General features: G+C 38.0%; 1 protein-coding gene across 4 annotated transcripts in view; it reads right to left on the reverse strand.

The window, feature by feature from the left end:
* The window catches only part of LOC138026239 (sodium channel protein 1 brain-like), a 45,123-nt gene that overhangs the window by 26,721 nt on the left and 902 nt on the right, over window positions 1-17,500 (reverse strand). The window contains exons 1-3 of one of the 4 annotated variants that reach the window (XM_068873488.1): window positions 8,260-8,431; window positions 1,640-1,767; window positions 103-183 (exon numbers count right to left, since the gene is read on the reverse strand). In XM_068873488.1, the coding sequence (XP_068729589.1) occupies window positions 103-183; window positions 1,640-1,767; window positions 8,260-8,343 (293 nt within the window). In that variant the 5' untranslated portion in view covers window positions 8,344-8,431. Of the gene's footprint in view, window positions 1-102; window positions 184-1,635; window positions 1,768-6,234; window positions 6,717-8,259; window positions 8,432-17,500 lie in introns of those variants that run through there. The other 3 variants (XM_068873486.1, XM_068873487.1, XM_068873490.1) reach the window with 3 other exon arrangements.

The raw sequence follows: 17,500 nt of genomic DNA on the forward strand, positions 1-17,500 counted from the left end.
TTAGCAAACATACTTTCAAAATCTGAAGAAACTGAGAGGAACGGTATTTTTTTATTACAGTAGTACTTTAAAAGAAAGAACAAATAATACGTTTCTACTTACTCTGCTTCTTCTGGCGGGTTGCTCATAGCCAGGAACACACAGTTTGTTAAAATTGTCAGAAGAATTAAAAGTTCAAAATACGTGAGATAAGATTAAGGAATAAGACAACAAAATTGAGTAAGAGTCACAAAGATTTGTCAAACAAGCTTGGCTAAATTTTGACCCGCCCTTGGGACCCCAAGGGCTCGTCAAAATACAAAGAACAAGTAAAAATACCCCGCAATCTACATGCCAAGGCAATTGATAAGCGATTCCTTATCAAACTTGATCTGAAAAGAGAGAATTTATGGAAAGAAAAACTCTTTTACATAGGAATCAATGTTTAACATTTTTTTCGTGACGCCCACGGTGGAAAATGTGATTAGTAAATAACCAAAAGTACAAACGACAAGACGTACAATAGCGTACAATACAACAGGTTGAACTCGTCTCGTCCGTTTTCCGCTCAGCAACTCAACAGCTCCCCAAGCGTTTCAGTGGCACAATGGATAGAGCATCCAACCTGAATTACGGAGTTCGTGGGTTCGAATGCTGCCAAGGACGCTCTGATTTTTCAGATGTCCTTTCGCCCGTTGCTAAGCAACGAGTTTTTCTATCCTTCCCACGGACGCTTTACATCTTAAAAACACCTATAGTTGCAACTCAAAGGAGTTGGATACTTATAGTCTTTACAAACCATTCCCTACCCTTTGAAGTCCGTGGTAACAATTATTTGTTGACCAAGTTTGAGGTTACGTAGAGAACGTGAATGTCCGACGGAAAAAAATATTCCATTTTCTTTCCAAAGATTCACACCCTACGGCGACGGCTACGTCTCCATCCACGCCGTTCCCAAGGACAACGGCTACGACTAAGTCGACGTCAAACGACCAAACATGTTTGCGATGCACGTGCGGCACGCATTTTAGTCCATTTTTTTCATTTTTTTCCATTTTTTCATTTTTCCATCTTTACTTTAGGACCGTTCGCACCAAAAATTCGCACGTACCGCACAGCGTAAACTGTCTGGAATAATTGCGATACGTATCATTAAGTTTTATTTTGAAGGGGCGCGTTTGTTGGCGTTTACTTTGTTGTTGCTTAAACTCCCTTTTCAAACGAAACCACTGACGTGGGTAACTATTTTTGCTCGAAATTTTTAAGCAAATTTAAATTGTGAAGGACACTTCAATTTGCATATTTTCGTGTCTGGCCTGACATGTACGTATGTTTCGTCCCTGCCAAGGAACTCATCAAAGACCTTTCGGTACAGCCAACTCGTTAAATATAACATATGACACACAACATGCCAAAAAAACAATTTTTTTTTTTTGGCATGTTACGCAATTGGGAATTCTTAAGAGAGATAAGGCCAGATTACCACCATCATTTCAAGGCTCGAGGGACTTCAAACGAGATGTTTAACGAGTTGGCTATACCGAATTCCTTTGGCAGGGACGAAACATACGTATCTCAGACTAGCCACGAAAAAATAGATTTCGCAGCAGCAAAATTTAGATAACGAAATTAATGATACAGTGTGCTATCAAAAGGATATTGATGTGTTATTAGAAAAAGTACAAATCTTCTAATCTTGTTTCTTGGACTGAAGATGTATAGAGAGTCGGATGCGTGAAAGCGGTAAACATATTGTTTGTTGAACTTTCTCGCAACAATGAGAAAAGTCTGAAAAAGAAAAATATCATACTACTTAAAGCTTTACCATCTTAATATCAAACTTATTAAAATAATAGTTAGACAGCGGTAATAAAAACACATTTGTCAACTAATGAGGATTAATCTCGAAAAAACAAAATATCGACCCCGCCTTGGGGAAATAAATCAATCTTCCATCGACCCGCTCTTAATTTGGTCAAATGTGTGTACAAGCTTCCGGTAGAATTTATATTTTGAAAAAACTCGAATGAAGTGCATAACTAGAAACACTAATCTTAATCAAATTTTGTATTTTTAACCGCGAAATCCGATTTTCCAGACAAACGTATGTTTGCAAGGACAACTTTAAAAAGACGTTTAACTGTAATTTACTTCTTAGCTTGTTACACGGGGAAAGGATTTATTCAAATTCCATTTTCTTTTTCAACGACAGCTACTAATTTAAGGAAAAATAAACACTTTCGATAAGAATTAAGTGGAAGATTCTTTCAACAAGGATGCTTTTTAGGCGGGAACTGGACAGTTATCAAATAGAGCAAGAGTGAAATTTCAGATCCAAGAAAATAGCACTTGAGGGCAATTTGCAATTCTCATATCACAGAATCGGAAACTATCTACTATTAAATCGGAAGTGAAACTAGCGTTTATTTTGAAAAAAAGGAACGTAATTATATTTCGAGAAGTTAATCGATGACCAAGCGAATATGATTGGCTTCTAGCTATCTCCAACCACAAATTAGAAAGTCAAAATTATGTGGCGACGATCGCGAACAACAGGCTCTATTTTTCCCATTAAATTAAAAAAGTGAATTTACTTATTACAATGCGGGCGTGAGTCACCGTGGAGAATATCGCAAGGTAATTGATAAATTCGCAGCAAATAACGCGGGTGCTACTTTTAATTTCTAATAAATATGAGAATAGTTGAACAAAAGGCTAAATATTTTTCTCCAGCTAATAAGACATTAGATGACACTTCAGCAACAGGGATAAATGGGGACAGTCTATTCAGTTAAGTTCTATCAGATGGAGAGAGGCTTGTAAGAGCCTTGTCGCCAAAAAATGCCCAACCATTCCGTGGTGTAACGCGAAAATAACGCCTAGGAAATACTGTTCATCAACTTTACGCAAACACTTTAAAATATTTTTTTCCTTCCCGCAGAGGTCCTACGCTTCATCCAATTTCATCTTGCTGATTAAGTTCAGGGCTCGTCATAATAACTCGAGAAAAAAAACCGCGCTTGTTTTGGAGAGCAAAGATTCATCGAGATGCACGTTTCAACGCGAGTGTTTCTGGGAAGACGGTTCCCGAGATTGCTATACATTGCGAACCTCTTCCCTCAGCCAGGCTGGACTGGGCAATAGTGCAACAGTTTGAGCAGATTAGCTAGGTACCGTGAGTAGGTTTACAGCTGTTGGCCGTAATGTTGTCTTTCTGCAATCAGCAGGGTATCTAAATATTACCCGATAGCTTATTCAGTCCTTAGATTTGCAAGCGACAGGGGGTCGCCTCTCTATCAAAGCAACCTTTTTATCAGAGATGGCTTTGTTTTAGCCCTAGCAGCGAACAAAGCCTTTTCTATGGAGGTAACAGGGAACACAAACAGTTTCAAATAACTGTTGCTTCTTTAAGGAAAAATTAACAAATACAGTAAAAGGTCGAGAAGACTTAAGATATGTGGGACATTTTTGCACGCCCGCAAAGTCTTAAAGAACCTTACTCTCCGTGAGTGAAAACTCGACGACTTCTTACATAACATAGGAACTTTGTTTGCCCGTTGCAAGAACTTTTCTAAACTCCCGCGGTTAGTAAGCAAAGTCTGCGAGTCGATTTTAGGATTGTTACAAATGGAGTGTCACAACAAGGTGAAATGCATCAATACGATTTGAAGTAGAAATAAGATTCCCACTGTTACCTTTAAAGAAAATGTAAAGAAGCCGATAATAGCATTGTAAATGAACTCTTGAAACCAAAGCAAAAGTTTTGTACGCCACCGGCGAAACGAAAATTAAATTATCGACTTACAAGTTTAATGTTCAAGAAATTAAAAGTTCGGATTGAAAATGTTCGAGGAACATCGTCGCGTCCACGGGGTTCAATCTTCCACTAATTAGAAGAAATCGTGCTCCTTAAAAACAAGTCAATAAAAAAAGATACTAGTTGAAATCTCACAGACTCGAAGGAAAACGTGTGTTTTGTCGTGTTACAATTCCTTATTTTTCAATAAGAGCGGCTAGGATCGGATACCTTCCGTCACTTGTCAGTTAGGTAAACAAAGCATTACCCTGTCTCAAATCGAGGGAACGAAATTTAAATATTTTATCAACTTAACAAATGGGGAAAGGGGCCCAAACAAAAGAGTTTAATGAATTATTGAAAGTATGTAAATCAACTCTTTGAAGGGCAAATTTCACACTATTAATATTTCATTTACCACGGCATCGAGATTCGCGAACGACCCAGCTCTTTGCCGCCCCGAATTTGAATAACTTGTTGAAACAGAACTTTTCGCATCTTACCTATACACCGAGCTTTATTTCAGCAATTAAATTACGAGAAATCGAAGAAGGATTAAAGGCAATTTGTACCATGTTATTATGGAGTACGTAACCGATTTATTTACAAAAAAATGTTGGGCCATCCTCTAGGAATGTAAGCTAACTCGAACTTCCAATCGCAAGAATACACTTCGAGAATTTTCGGAGATTTTGTAAACAATTTTAGTAAAAAATCAGGTGCTTTCTTCGAGTCGTTTCAACTCCTCCCAATTTTGCGGTCTTCCATGGAATCTTGTTTTATTTATATGAAGAGCAGGTTGCTGTAATAAGCATATAACATGCCGAAATCATACTGAAAAAACGAAGGTCACAAACTTTGACGATTCGCTATCATATGGTCTCGCACCACTTACTCTTAAATTGCGCGATCGGTTTCGTAGAAATAAAAATCTAAAATCTCTTTTTTGGTCTCGTAAAATCAAGGTGAATAGTTGAGTTTATGATGGATTAAAGGGACTGTCATTTTCACGATAAAAATTATTAATATTCATCGAAATTGCGGTTCGGAATCTCACATAAGTGTATTTACAGCGGACCCAAGGAATTCTTCGTACATTCTACATTAATTTTCCAAAGTGTGCGATTTTTGCCAGTATTTCACGAATTCGAGTCAAAAGAAGAACCTACCTTTTTGGCTGCACTAACAAATATAAGAATGACTTTTGATTAAAAAATAACACTAACGAAGGACAAAGCGATTTGGCTTCTGTCAATGGCAAAAGTAGAGCTACTAATAAAGTTTTATCGGTAAATTTTCCATTTGTCTATTCACTATCGAAGAAGCTAATTCGCAATGTTTTCAAACTCGCACACAATGCTCAAGTTATAGCAAATGGAAAACAAATTGCTCAAATCAAGCAACAGCTTTCGACGTTTGTACAGCTACGAGACTTGTTTGACTTTTAAATTGCTTCTTGACATTTCCAGAAAGAAAATCGTCTTTAAAGTTAGCTTTCGTGTGCTTCTGAAAGCTACGGAACTCAGTCAAAAAGAGTGTTTATCACCAAGCCTCCGCAGACGAGACGAATACAACGTTCTCCAATTCAAATCGGCAATCATCACAATGAAATTTGCCTACAAAATGTATTTTTGCCTTCTCGTTTAGTGTCACAGCAGTGCTTAAATTAGAAAATGAATTAATCGGCATCGATCGTAATTTACTTTTAGCAAAGGAATATACAAGCTTTTCTAAGCGAAAAAATGGAGCTTGAACCTTGATATTCTATAATCAGTGACTCGTTAACAATAGAAATAAATAGCTTCCAAAAATACAGTGCGATATCGAACGTCAGAAATAATAGCCGATGAATTTAAACGCGGAACATTTTGTCAGAACTCAATAGCTAATCGGGTAGATTCCACAAGCGAAGCTCGCTTTTCGGTGGGAAATCGCAAAAAAGGAAGTCATAATTAATTCGCCAATTCTTACTATCAAATTAAAGTAAGGATAAGTCATTTCTGAGAGTTATCGACAAACCCGCCACAAAGGAAAAATACGACATACATTTTCGCCTTTTGTTTTCGTTAAAAATAGACGATCCATGGTCGAATTTCGAGGAAAATGCATTCTCTACACAAACTGGCATAATATTTAAATATTTACACATGCCAACGAGGTATAAAGAGCTTCCTCGCCATCCCTCGCGGAATGAGCTAACGAAAATTCGACATCAAACTATCCAATTCTTTTGCCGTAAGAGAACGTTAAAAATCGAATGAGGTCAGGTCTGGACAAATCTTGTCGCTGATAGCCCCTTGTGGTGACTGGTATATTCGAATGCTAACAGCAAGCTGGCTCAAAATTCTACCGCCCTGCCTGCCGATGGAGATTTGCTACGTCCAATAAGCCCACTCCAAATATGACCTACAATCAGCGCTTGAGACTTCAAAGGCAGGTAAAATTGATTTTCGACTTACTTGTCCATCTTGAACTCCATAATCACAATCCTTAAACGGTACTAGTAGATAGTGAGGCGCGAGAGGTGTATAAAGTTCTTCCTCCGCGGGTAAGGCCACGCTATCTCCATCGCCTAACACAAGCTGAGAGCGTCTGTACGCTTCTTCTCTGGAAAGTTTTTCCTCGCGCCCATGGTGCGCTCTGGCGGCCGCCGAAGCTATCATGATTGTCGAGATGCGACTGCAAGTGAATTTCGGGTTCTAAGTCCACCTGCCGCTCTATAATACTGACATAACATTTGAAGTCCACTTTATAAATCGACGCAAGGAACGGCAAAGGTCGAACACCTTGCCCGTTGTATCATCAAACTCTCTCGATAGTTGCCATTGAACAAATCGTGATTTTCGGCTAGCATTCCTAGCGATCAGTGCCTTGGAAAAATCCAAAAACTTCTGAGGAAACAACACTTCGCCATGACGATGGCACGAGTAAACACGGCTTCATTAAAAATGCCTTCGACACCTGGTTTGGCGTTTGCCCGCGACCGGGGCATGACGGGCCACTATGGCTTTCCCGTCACTTAAGTCATTAGCTAGGTGATTGGCTGGATCATGACAACGCTGGCTTTCCCATGATAAACTGGCTCGTATAAATTTTCTCGTTCCAAACACTGCATTTTTGTGGCCTTGCTCTCCGCTTGAGTTCAACGCGAGTGCGTTAAATGATGTGGTCACCATTCATTTACATTATATTCAATTCTAAATAGAATATTCTCACAACGCCAAAGCGTAAGGAAAGCAGTGAAAAAGGTCCGATTATAATTGAAAATTTTTTACAGTGCCATCTTTAAAACGAAACCAAGTGTGGAATGTGCGCCCCGATATTCCGAGAAAAACTCAAAGTTTATCGTGTCTTTCATAAATTAAGGGAAAAGAAAGCGGAAATAAAAAAAACCGGAAAATCGCATGTGATTATAAGATTCATTTGATTGGCATCGATGCCCGCATCACAAAGTTATGATTGATGATAAACTTCAAAAAATTCAAAATTAAAGTTGCTATTCAACATTAACCAAGCAAAGACGACGACAGTCCAAAAAATCACCGCTCAAAATCTCCTTCTATGATTATCCATCAATGTTATATTTACTCATCAACTTGGAAGCTTCCTTTCCTTTTATTAAGAATACATAGTATGATGCGAGAATATGCACCCATCCTTCCCACTGCTAAGCTAACTCACAACAAGCGTAATCTTCGAAATCGTCAGTTCCGTATATTTCACACAAATCATCAACAATTTTGCGAAGCGAAAAGGAGATGTTTCTGGTTTCAGAACAGAGAGCACTTGGAAGACGAAAACGTGATACGAGGATGACAATATTGCACGTGAGTGAAGGAAATCAATTACAGTAGATAAAACAGGTGAAAAAAACTGAATACTTTTGACCTACAGTTCAATTCTTTTCACATGAATATGCAAAACGTTGCCCAATAACTTCAATTTCTTCGCCACAATTTCATAATTTAGATCAACACGTTCGTGATGCCATTTCAGTGGGCACAATTTCGCATAAAACGAACATTTAAGCGCATCCGCTGACATATTTGCGCAATGCGAAGATTTCTAACAGGTCGGTGGAAAACAATTGAACTTCAACAGTCTTTTGTCGCATTCATGATAAAGTCCGCACGACGACCTCCAAAGTCATTAATTTGTTTATCTCTTGAGAACAAGAAAAATGCGGTGCACGTTTTCATTCCTTTTCCCAGGGAAGTTCGGTCTGAGTCTGAGTCTGAGTCTGCCGAGAAAAAGTCTTACGTACGCACAAGGTGTTCATCCTCCATACAAGCGACACTAACTCGACGTTAGCATATGCGACAAAGCGAAAGCAATTGCTGTGATATGTGCTCGACATCACTGATAAAGTTCATTTCTAGCGAGAAAGTGTTGCCATGCAACATCGAAACCGGAAAGAGGTCACTCTTCAATTACATTCGCCAAGTAAACTCGAATAGCTACAACATTCTCGAAACAACACATACCTCGGCTTTCGGAACACCCTCGGGAACTTCCTGCCGAAAAGTTTCTTTTCCTTTCAAGGACAGAAAAGTGACTGTTTCGGACATTGTACAAATGTCAGCACTATCTCGTCGGAAATCGCATGCTCAACGTAAGTCAAAGAGAGCTCCAATTCAGGCGCTTAACGCCGTTTAGGATTCTCCTGAAGATCGCATAATTCTTGAACAGTAAATTTTAACATATAAACCTCAATGCTGTGTCGCATTGTCAATCTCACCAATGATACCTCTCCTTCAAATTACCAAATTTCTATATGCTGGCTCAGGGACAATAGACACAACCAGACAACCCTGTTGGCAGTTTGAGCGACGGTTGAAGGGTGCTAATGAAAAAATGGAAAGTTTTCGCTTAAAAGGACCGAAATCTTCACGTATAAAATGGATTGGGCAGAGTTTTGTTAAGTTTTTACTAAATTAGCATGTCTTCTCCCCTAAGCGCTACCACTTCAGTTTTGTTTCGAGGATATGGACTACAGCCGGTAAATTGGACAAAGAAGTGAAAAGATCAAGTAAGAAAAAGAGAACAACAGATTACGACACAGCTTTCGAAGTTTTTGTGGAGCTAGAGCCATAAAATGAGCAACGCGATAAAGAGTCGGAGGTTGTAATTCGAGGGGCAATTTTTTCCCCCGAGAGTCCAACTTTCAGAGCTAACGAATGTTAACAGGTTCATTTCTTTAACTGTCGCTCGTCGCTTTAAAAAGGGCAAGCCTTCATTTAACATCAGGCTAACTTTTTCTTCAAAATTGAGGAATGAACATTTTCTGTAGTCTCGTTACCAAAGTGATTTAACATACATCGCGATTTAAATACTGCTGTATTAAGGAAATGTCATCGGCAAAAAAACTGTTATCGGTTTAGAGAACAGAGGCCTGAGTTTTAATCAGCCATAACGAGACAAGTTTAGTCTCGTCTTTAAGGCCCCTTTCAAACGTCGAACTTTAGATGTACCGAATCTAATGCAAATGACGAAAACAATAGATTTTTCTCATTTGCATTAGATTCGGCACAAGTAAAGTTCGACGTTTGAAACGGGCCTAAGAGAATTAAAAGTGACAGTCATTTATACCAAAAAGCACCTTTTGGCTGATTACAACTTGAAAAGATAAAATGATCATTTTATTTAGAAGACACCTTCAAATAAAACAAACCAAATACAACACGGATCACACTCCACTTAGTAATACACATGATAGTTAAATTTGCAAAGTGTTAAAAGAATCGATGAAAAATTACAGAAAGGTTTTAATGTGTATCATAACCGAGAGCCCTTTATTTCCAATCATTACCAAGGAAACAACCAAACCGAAAGGAATTTTACGTTCATTAGCAGATGTCTTGTGAATTTAAATTGAGGAACTGAATGAAAATAGACCCTTCTCCAAAATGACGGCCGAAAATTCAAATAAGTTGAAATTAAAAACTAATACCAGAAATAGAAAAAGCACCTTTACTTTAGTAACCCTGTAACAAAGCAAGCAAGGCCACAAAAATGCAGTGTTTCGAGCGAAAAGAAAGCTGGCGTTGTCATGATGAGAAAATGTAAGTTGAAAAATAAAAAAGATTACAGACGTTTGTATGATTGGCCTGTATGACGTATACCCCCAGTCATGCAAATTTCTGTAAATTTGTCAAATTTCAACTTACATTTTCTCAGCTGATATAACACCTAAAACGCTGAAACTTTGCAGGGTTACTAAAGTAAAGGTGCTGACCTTGTAGCTCAGTCGGTAGAGCAGCGGTGATCTAACCCGAAGGTCGTGGGTTCAATTCCCACCCTGGTCAGAGTTTTTCTCTGTCCTTGTGTGAGCCCATTCAAGGCTGTCGCCTAACAGGAGCCCGGTAGCCTAGGGCTCCCAAAGAATAGCTCTGGGTGCCTTAATTATTCACAGCAACACCTTTCACTTCATATGTTGGGCTCCTAAGTTCTCAGCGTTTAGCTCTGAGGGCCCCTTTAAAATTTTCTTAGGCAGCAGCCTTGCCATTTCCATCAGTAGGGCTAACGCTCACATGGTTCATATGGGTTGGATACTTAGCACTTCACATTACACTCAAATCAGTTTAAGTCTATTCAAATATAAGTGCTACACGGCCAACGTTTGAAAAAACGTAATCCCTCCTTGTGCTTTAAATTAACCCTGTGATTACATTAATAGTCTTAACTATAACTGTAACTTGCTGTTAACTTGAAGTTGAACAAATTTGAACCTTGAACCTTGAAACTTTCATTCCCAAGACAGATGATGGATATAAATTTTCTCCACACAAACTCAGTGCATTGTCAAGCAGACTGGTGATGAGAATAAAGAAATTTATCACTTGGGTTTTTCTTGTAGAGATACATCATCAAATTCCCATAACTGACATAAAAAGTACTGTATGGCAGTAAGTAAGGAGAATAAACATTCAGATCTTGGGAGTGAAACGGTTAAATGCGTGTAGGAATAAGGATGGAGGAAGCCACAGCAAATGAAAACATGCAAAAGACGCTAAACAAGCAGGAAATTGAGTGATTTATTGAATTAATTTGCTAACGGTTCAATTCATGGAAGCAACAAGAAAGTTAAAAGCAATTATCAAGAAAAAAGCTTCCTTTCGAAAAAATAGGAATCAGTTTAAAGATTGTTAGTTTATCAGCCAATTTTTTTTAGAAAAGTAATTTAAGTTTACGCGAATTATGATAACATTGTGTAAAATGACCCAAGAAACTTCACAAAAACCAAAGGGTGGAAATTTAACCACACCTTATTTTGGAGTATCCTTCCCGGTCATAACCGTTTTAAAGCAGCATACGAATTTATACGAAGTCGTCTTCATAGTTGAAGTGGTTAATTTCTGAAGTCACTATTTGCTCTGACGAAGGTGTAACGATCCAAACACCACATCACAAATCTTTTTTTCGGTGGTTAATAGACCAATTTCGATATATTAAAATTCAGTCCAAAACAAAAGGCATCATCTCGAGGCTCTGGGGAATAAACTCATACAAATCCTTATATTTATTCCCCAGAGCCTCGAGATGATGTCTTTTGTTTAGGACTGAATTTTAATATATCGAAATTGGTCTATTTACCTTATCAACTCGTTTGATAAAGGAAAATTTTCGTATTCATAGTTGACCGATCTAAACCTTGTCAGTTAATAGTGGTTTTGTTTCGAGGTGTCCTTTGATCGCGACAGACTAGTCACGTCTGACTTAAAGTTGCCTTTTACGCGCTTAGGAACGTAAAATAAAGGAGGCACTCGAATGGATCAGTAACGCGAGATACAGTGTAGACTCTTCCACGAGAAAAGACAAAAGGTTAGCGCGGATCGCCGTATTTATGATTTGAACACAGAGAAAAAAAATCTCACAGTTTCCAACATGCTATACCCAATCACATTTCATTAATGATAACTTTGCCATGTGTTGAAGGATGGTTCTCGCTAAAGGAGAATGATGTGTGAAACCAAAGAAGTATTTTTCCCATTAAAATACGTCTTTCATTCGCAAATGTTGCCGACGAAAATTTATAGTTTACACTTACAAATGGGAAAATGATTTCGTATTTAAATAACCTCGGCAAAGTGAAATACAAAACGTTGTATTTTCCATCCATCCACCTTTCAGTGTACCGTAGGCAAAAAGAAAAATGACCTCGTTTTACGCCCCCTAATCTCACCTCGAATGTTTTCTGCAAGGATTCCGTCAATTATGCACAAAAGAAGACTTAATAAAAATGATTTTTGACACAATATTGGATATTGTCTTATTTACTATCTCGGTCACAACCCAGCAAAAATATCAATATTAAAATCACGGATAATACATGCTCAAGACCGGCGTTCACACAGAGTTTTTTTTCTCTTAATTTGTTTGATCAAGAAATTGTTAACCCGATAAAAGTGACCGTTTTTGCTCCGGGCTATTCAATAGTTTGATATGGTCACAATAGACTGAGAAGTCAGTTCTAGAAGGATTCAATTTCATTATCAGTTCGTTACTTTTAAGTGAATGAATTGAATCAACAAATTTTTTCCATTTCCATAGAATGTTAAAAATCCAAGAAAACCTATAATAATAAAAAGTTTTAAGCATATCTCCAGTCTCCTGAAATAAAGTAGATAGGCTTTTGGTGTTCGCCGTCTTGTATTAATTTTACAGATCAATTTTGAGCCACAAAAGATGACGGAACATTTCACTTAAAGTAGGCATGAAAGCATGAGCTATTTCACATGATCATTGAACAAGAAAGCAAAACAGAGACAAAAACTACCAAATGGATTTGTGTCACACATTTTCATTCTTTTCATTTGGCATTGAAATGTCAATACCTCGAAGTGATTTTGCGCTTTATACCTCACAAAATCGACTCAAAATCAAAATGTTTGGGTTTGGGTTTGTGATTCACACTGGATACATTACATTTTCATTAATATGCTGGCGCCATTTGCCTAATGTGCACAAAAATCAATCAGAACACCAAAAGGTCCACAAAACTGTAAAATTCCAGATCAATCATGGGATCTTTTACACCAAATATCATATTCCCGGACGACATTTTTGCACTTATGATAAACTAAATTTATAACGCGTATTTGATAGATAACACATCGCCCAATGTTTCCACTCGATTATGTGGTCACGTGGCAATGAACCGCCGGACTTTGTACACCCTTGTTTAATACTATTTTACTGTCATGGTATTGATTTGTAAACACAAAAAACCCTTTAATTAAGACGAAGATTTAAAGTTGATATCATTAAAACTGAACTAATTTCTGCAATGCAAATGGTGAAAGTTAACGTCGTTTGAGAAGCGATCAATATATTTTTATTTCTTTCTCATAAAAGCAATAACAGTAATTAAGTTTTTGACCGCAATATTTATTACTTTTTAGTGAAAAAAAGTCTCTGACACAACTTCGTCGATCCGGCCTTTTGGGCGCACGAGTAAAACCATTTAAGTCAAGGTAGTAGCAGATCCAGGAAGGTGGGGAACTGAATATGGTAACAACCCCCCATTTTCCCTCCTTTTTTTTTTCTATTTATCTGCTTTTCATTGTATTTTTAATTTTTGCTGGATGAGATACTGTTTACCTGACGTGAACATTTTTATTAATGCAAAACGTTAACGAAGTCAAAATGGCAGCCCGAACTATCTGGACTTTTGTCAGCGTATATATTTCGATCCTTTCAATTCACCCCCTTTAAAATATTCCTAGATCCGACGTTGCAAAGGTGCTGTTTACAATGCTCAAATTGTTAAAAAAAAAAACAGGCAAATATACAGCATTTAACAACAGCAAAAGCAGCTTCTTAGGGTTTCATGGCTCGACGTAAAATCCAGAATGTCGGATGCACCGAAATTTTGTACACGAAGAAATTTGTCAACTAAATTTGCAAGGTCACAGATTTTGTTTTGCGAAAAGGTTATCAGTAGCAAAAGTAAAGGGAGAAATCCACTGAGTTATCTGATGCCCTATGGATGTTTGACCAAATGACCAAGATAAACGCAAATTATCTTCCAAAGCGATGTGTTGTTCTAGGTGACCAAGGAGAGTAAAGGGAAAATGATAACAGCTAACCCACGAGTAAGCTCCCCTGGGGGTGGGGGTTGATTTTAGGGGAGTAAAAGTAAGAAGCGAGCCAGCTAAACTCCTGAGCGGAGTTGCTCGCAGCATGGTTGACACCAACCAAGCTTCGACCAACCTGGGTCTGGACCGTAAGAACCACCCACCCGTCCCTCTCCCTACTCCAAACAATTTCAAATTCAAAGAGAAAAATTGAAGCGAAATTTTAGAGGCGTGCGCACGGCAAAATAGCGAACGGATTAGTTAGAAATGCGGCGGGAAAGGGAAATGGAAGTTGATATTCTTTTTTCTCTGTGTCCATTAGAATGAAGACCTCCGTTTCACATTTCGCAAGCATCACTATGCGTGCGAATTCCTTTGTAAGAGGAAGGGGAAGGGATACTTTTCTCCTATTTCCAATGTTTACAGTATTTGTTTCTCTTTTTTCTTTTTTTTTTTTTAAATTTGTTCCAAACAGGTAAGCTTCTCATCGTGGAAAGTGCCCTAGTACTAATTGATCTTCTTTTTTTATTCTCTCATCCTAGAAAACTCAATTTGAACAATTAATTTCAGAATATAAAACCGAGCCCTGCTTTTTGTGTTCAAGATGTATTTCATAAGTGCTTGACCATCGTTTCCAAAGAAACGAATTATCTTTTACGATTTCATTTATTTGAATTACGTCAATCTACATGTTAAAAAGAACCGAGTTCTCATTGAAATTCACTATCAGAAGATTTTAAAACTAAGCTTAACTAAAAACTAAAGGCGGTAATAAATAATAAACGATGTCATGATAGCTAAGGCTTTATTTAGTTCCGTTTGGAAATCATGGCTTCATTTACGCACATTCATTTTATTTTATTACATAGCTGAAGGATGTCTTTCTAACGACCGTCTGAAGAGAAGACAAAGGGAGGGGCAAGCAACATTTGAAAATACCGACTAGATATTTTCAGCGACCGAACCCGCGGCGAGTATATGACGTTGGTTGTTTGTGGCAAAAAGTTATTTCTCTATTTAAACTATCACACGGATCACTCCCTTCTTAAAAAAAAATCAGTCCGTGAACAGGTTACAACTCACGAAAACCGATCTCATTTTTCTTTGGAGCGGGCATGAGATTGAAAAAGTAAGAACATAATTTATGAATAATGCCGATAAACTTGACTGGTTGTATCTCTGATCTTTATTCTTTCGAAACGAGTAAAGAATCTAAAATAAAATAAAAAATATTCCTCGAAAATGTCGCCAAAAAGAGATTATTGCTTTATGCCAAATTTTTAACGTCAAGGCAAATTTGCAGTGCAATTGTGTTGGAAAGTAAACTTCATTAATAATAAATTGCAAGCTTTTGTCACGAATCGCAGAAAAATATTAAGTTCCGGTAATACGGGCAACATGTTCCTTCAACTTGTTTCCCAACATTGTTGAATTGCGTATTACCGCGTGCGTGACCAACTTGTCTCGCAGCAAATAAAGTGTTGCAAATTTCCCGAATCCTGCGCGTATGATTTGTAAGTCAAGTGTAGACGAAGATGGCGGCTGCTCAACTCTTTCTTTGTTAAAAGAGAACGCTTGGCGCTCTCTTTGCTTGGTGAAGACGAGGAAAGGCCTCGAAAATGAAATCTAAAAGTTTACGTGCGACAATGGATTAACATACGAGGTGTCCCAAAGACTACGATAGCCCGGCGATACGTTGTATTTTTTGTTACAGTTCCTCCAATGCCCGGGAGGGGGGGAACTCCCATATGGAACAGACGGGGATGCTCGTCGGAAATTTTAAATTTAACCCCTAAAGGAGACCATCTGGGCGTGGCTCAAGCTTTTTGTGACCCCTAAAGGAGACCAATCTGGGCGTGGCTTAAGCAAATTTTGACCTTGGCGGCTTAAAATATTGGCGCTTTGCCCGGAACACCCTCAGCAAGACGAAAATCCAAAATTTACACCCCTAAGCGAGACGACGAGCATCCCCGTCTGTTTCATATGGGAGTTCCCCCCCCCCCCCCCGGGCTCCAATGACAATGATACACAAGAGGTTTGGGTGTTGCAAACTTACATGTCATTTGCTTTGAAAACACTACAAGGAATTTTTATTTTTCTCAGTTTTGACAATAGTCTTTTTATCATCCCATTTCAGTTACTGAGTTACCCATGCTTTCACCTTTTAACACTTGAGCACTGTTTATGAAAATGCTCAAATCAGAGTGAGAAATTAAAAAACCAGTGATGCTTATCATGCCTTTGAGCTTCATCTTTCCCCGTCTTTTCTTTTTTCACACACTTACATCCAGTATTGTACCATATAATAAGATGTGTACTCCAAATGATAAATGTGACAAACTGTCCCCTGACAACCATGATATCTATTGGTGCATAATTTTGAATGCTGTCTTCCATGAGTATTAGCCCTAGTAATAGAAATGGGTCCACAAAAGAGCAGACAAAAACTCTGACTAAGAAGGCAATCGAACTCAAGACCTCCAGATTAGATCGCCATTGCTCTACTAACTGAGATGCAAGGTCGAATGGGGACAAGCTGTGGGTGTTTGAGATGTTATTTCATGGCAAAGAACGTGTGCAAATTTGCTTTTGTCCACTGTAGATTTGTTCTTGGTATTAATTTTTATCTTGAACAAAATGACGTACATGCCCACCACTGAAGCAAAGCCTTAGGAAACCTAATAAACCTGATGGATTCTATTTGACCACTGTGTAGTGTAATGGAAATAACCTGCTAGTCAAATGCACTTATGTCCAGAAATGTAGGTTCATTACTGGAAATGGCAAAGATGGAGGATTTGGCGAGATTCTTCCAAATCCGCCACATGTCACCCCTCTTGACAAAATTTCACTGAATCTGCCTTTTTTGCCATTGCCTGCATTTCTAGACATATCTCGTCAAATGGAGTACAGTAAAACCACTCATATAAGAACCTAGATTTTCCCAAGTCAGCCTTGCCTTGAAACAGGTTCTTGTATCAGGCTATCTAGGTTCTAAAATGGGTTCTTAATTTTTGGTTAAAAAAAAAGTACTTGCATCAGTCTCTGCTTACGAGCCAGAAGGCCCATCAGGCCAGCGCTTATCTCCGGTTTCCCATCAGCGGAGGTGGCCTTTTATCTTAAATTATTCAGACATTTTCATGCTAGTTACGTGGAATATAGTACAGTGCAAACATTAAAGGCACATAAATTATACAAAATAGTGCTAAGTTATGCACATGTCATTGTTTTCTATTGTTTTTCAAAGTATAGACCGTTTCACATTGTCTTGAATACCGTACTTGGTTTTCCTTGTGTATTTGTCACTAAAGCTGTTCCAGTTGAATGATAGTGACCAACACAGTATTGTAGTAACTAAATAAAAACTGTTACTATTTAGATTTTATGGACATAGTGTAAGCACTCTAACATAAAGAGTACTGTATTGAAAATAAAATAGATTGACTTTACATTACTTTTGGAAATTAAGAACCTGAAATGGTTCTAATGTGAACTGTGCTTAAAATGAAAATTTCAGCCTGACAAGTTCTTAAATTTTAGTTTCTTATACACTGGGTTTTGCTGTATGCCTTAGTGCTGGGTTGGTTAAATTTTGAAATCCTCCAGTATAAAATACAGAAAACAGACTGAATTCTCTAGAAGGGGTATA

The sequence above is a fragment of the Montipora capricornis genome, chromosome 12 (genome assembly GCF_036669925.1).
Source record: "Montipora capricornis isolate CH-2021 chromosome 12, ASM3666992v2, whole genome shotgun sequence".
NCBI classification, from domain to species: Eukaryota; Metazoa; Cnidaria; class Anthozoa; order Scleractinia; family Acroporidae; genus Montipora; species Montipora capricornis.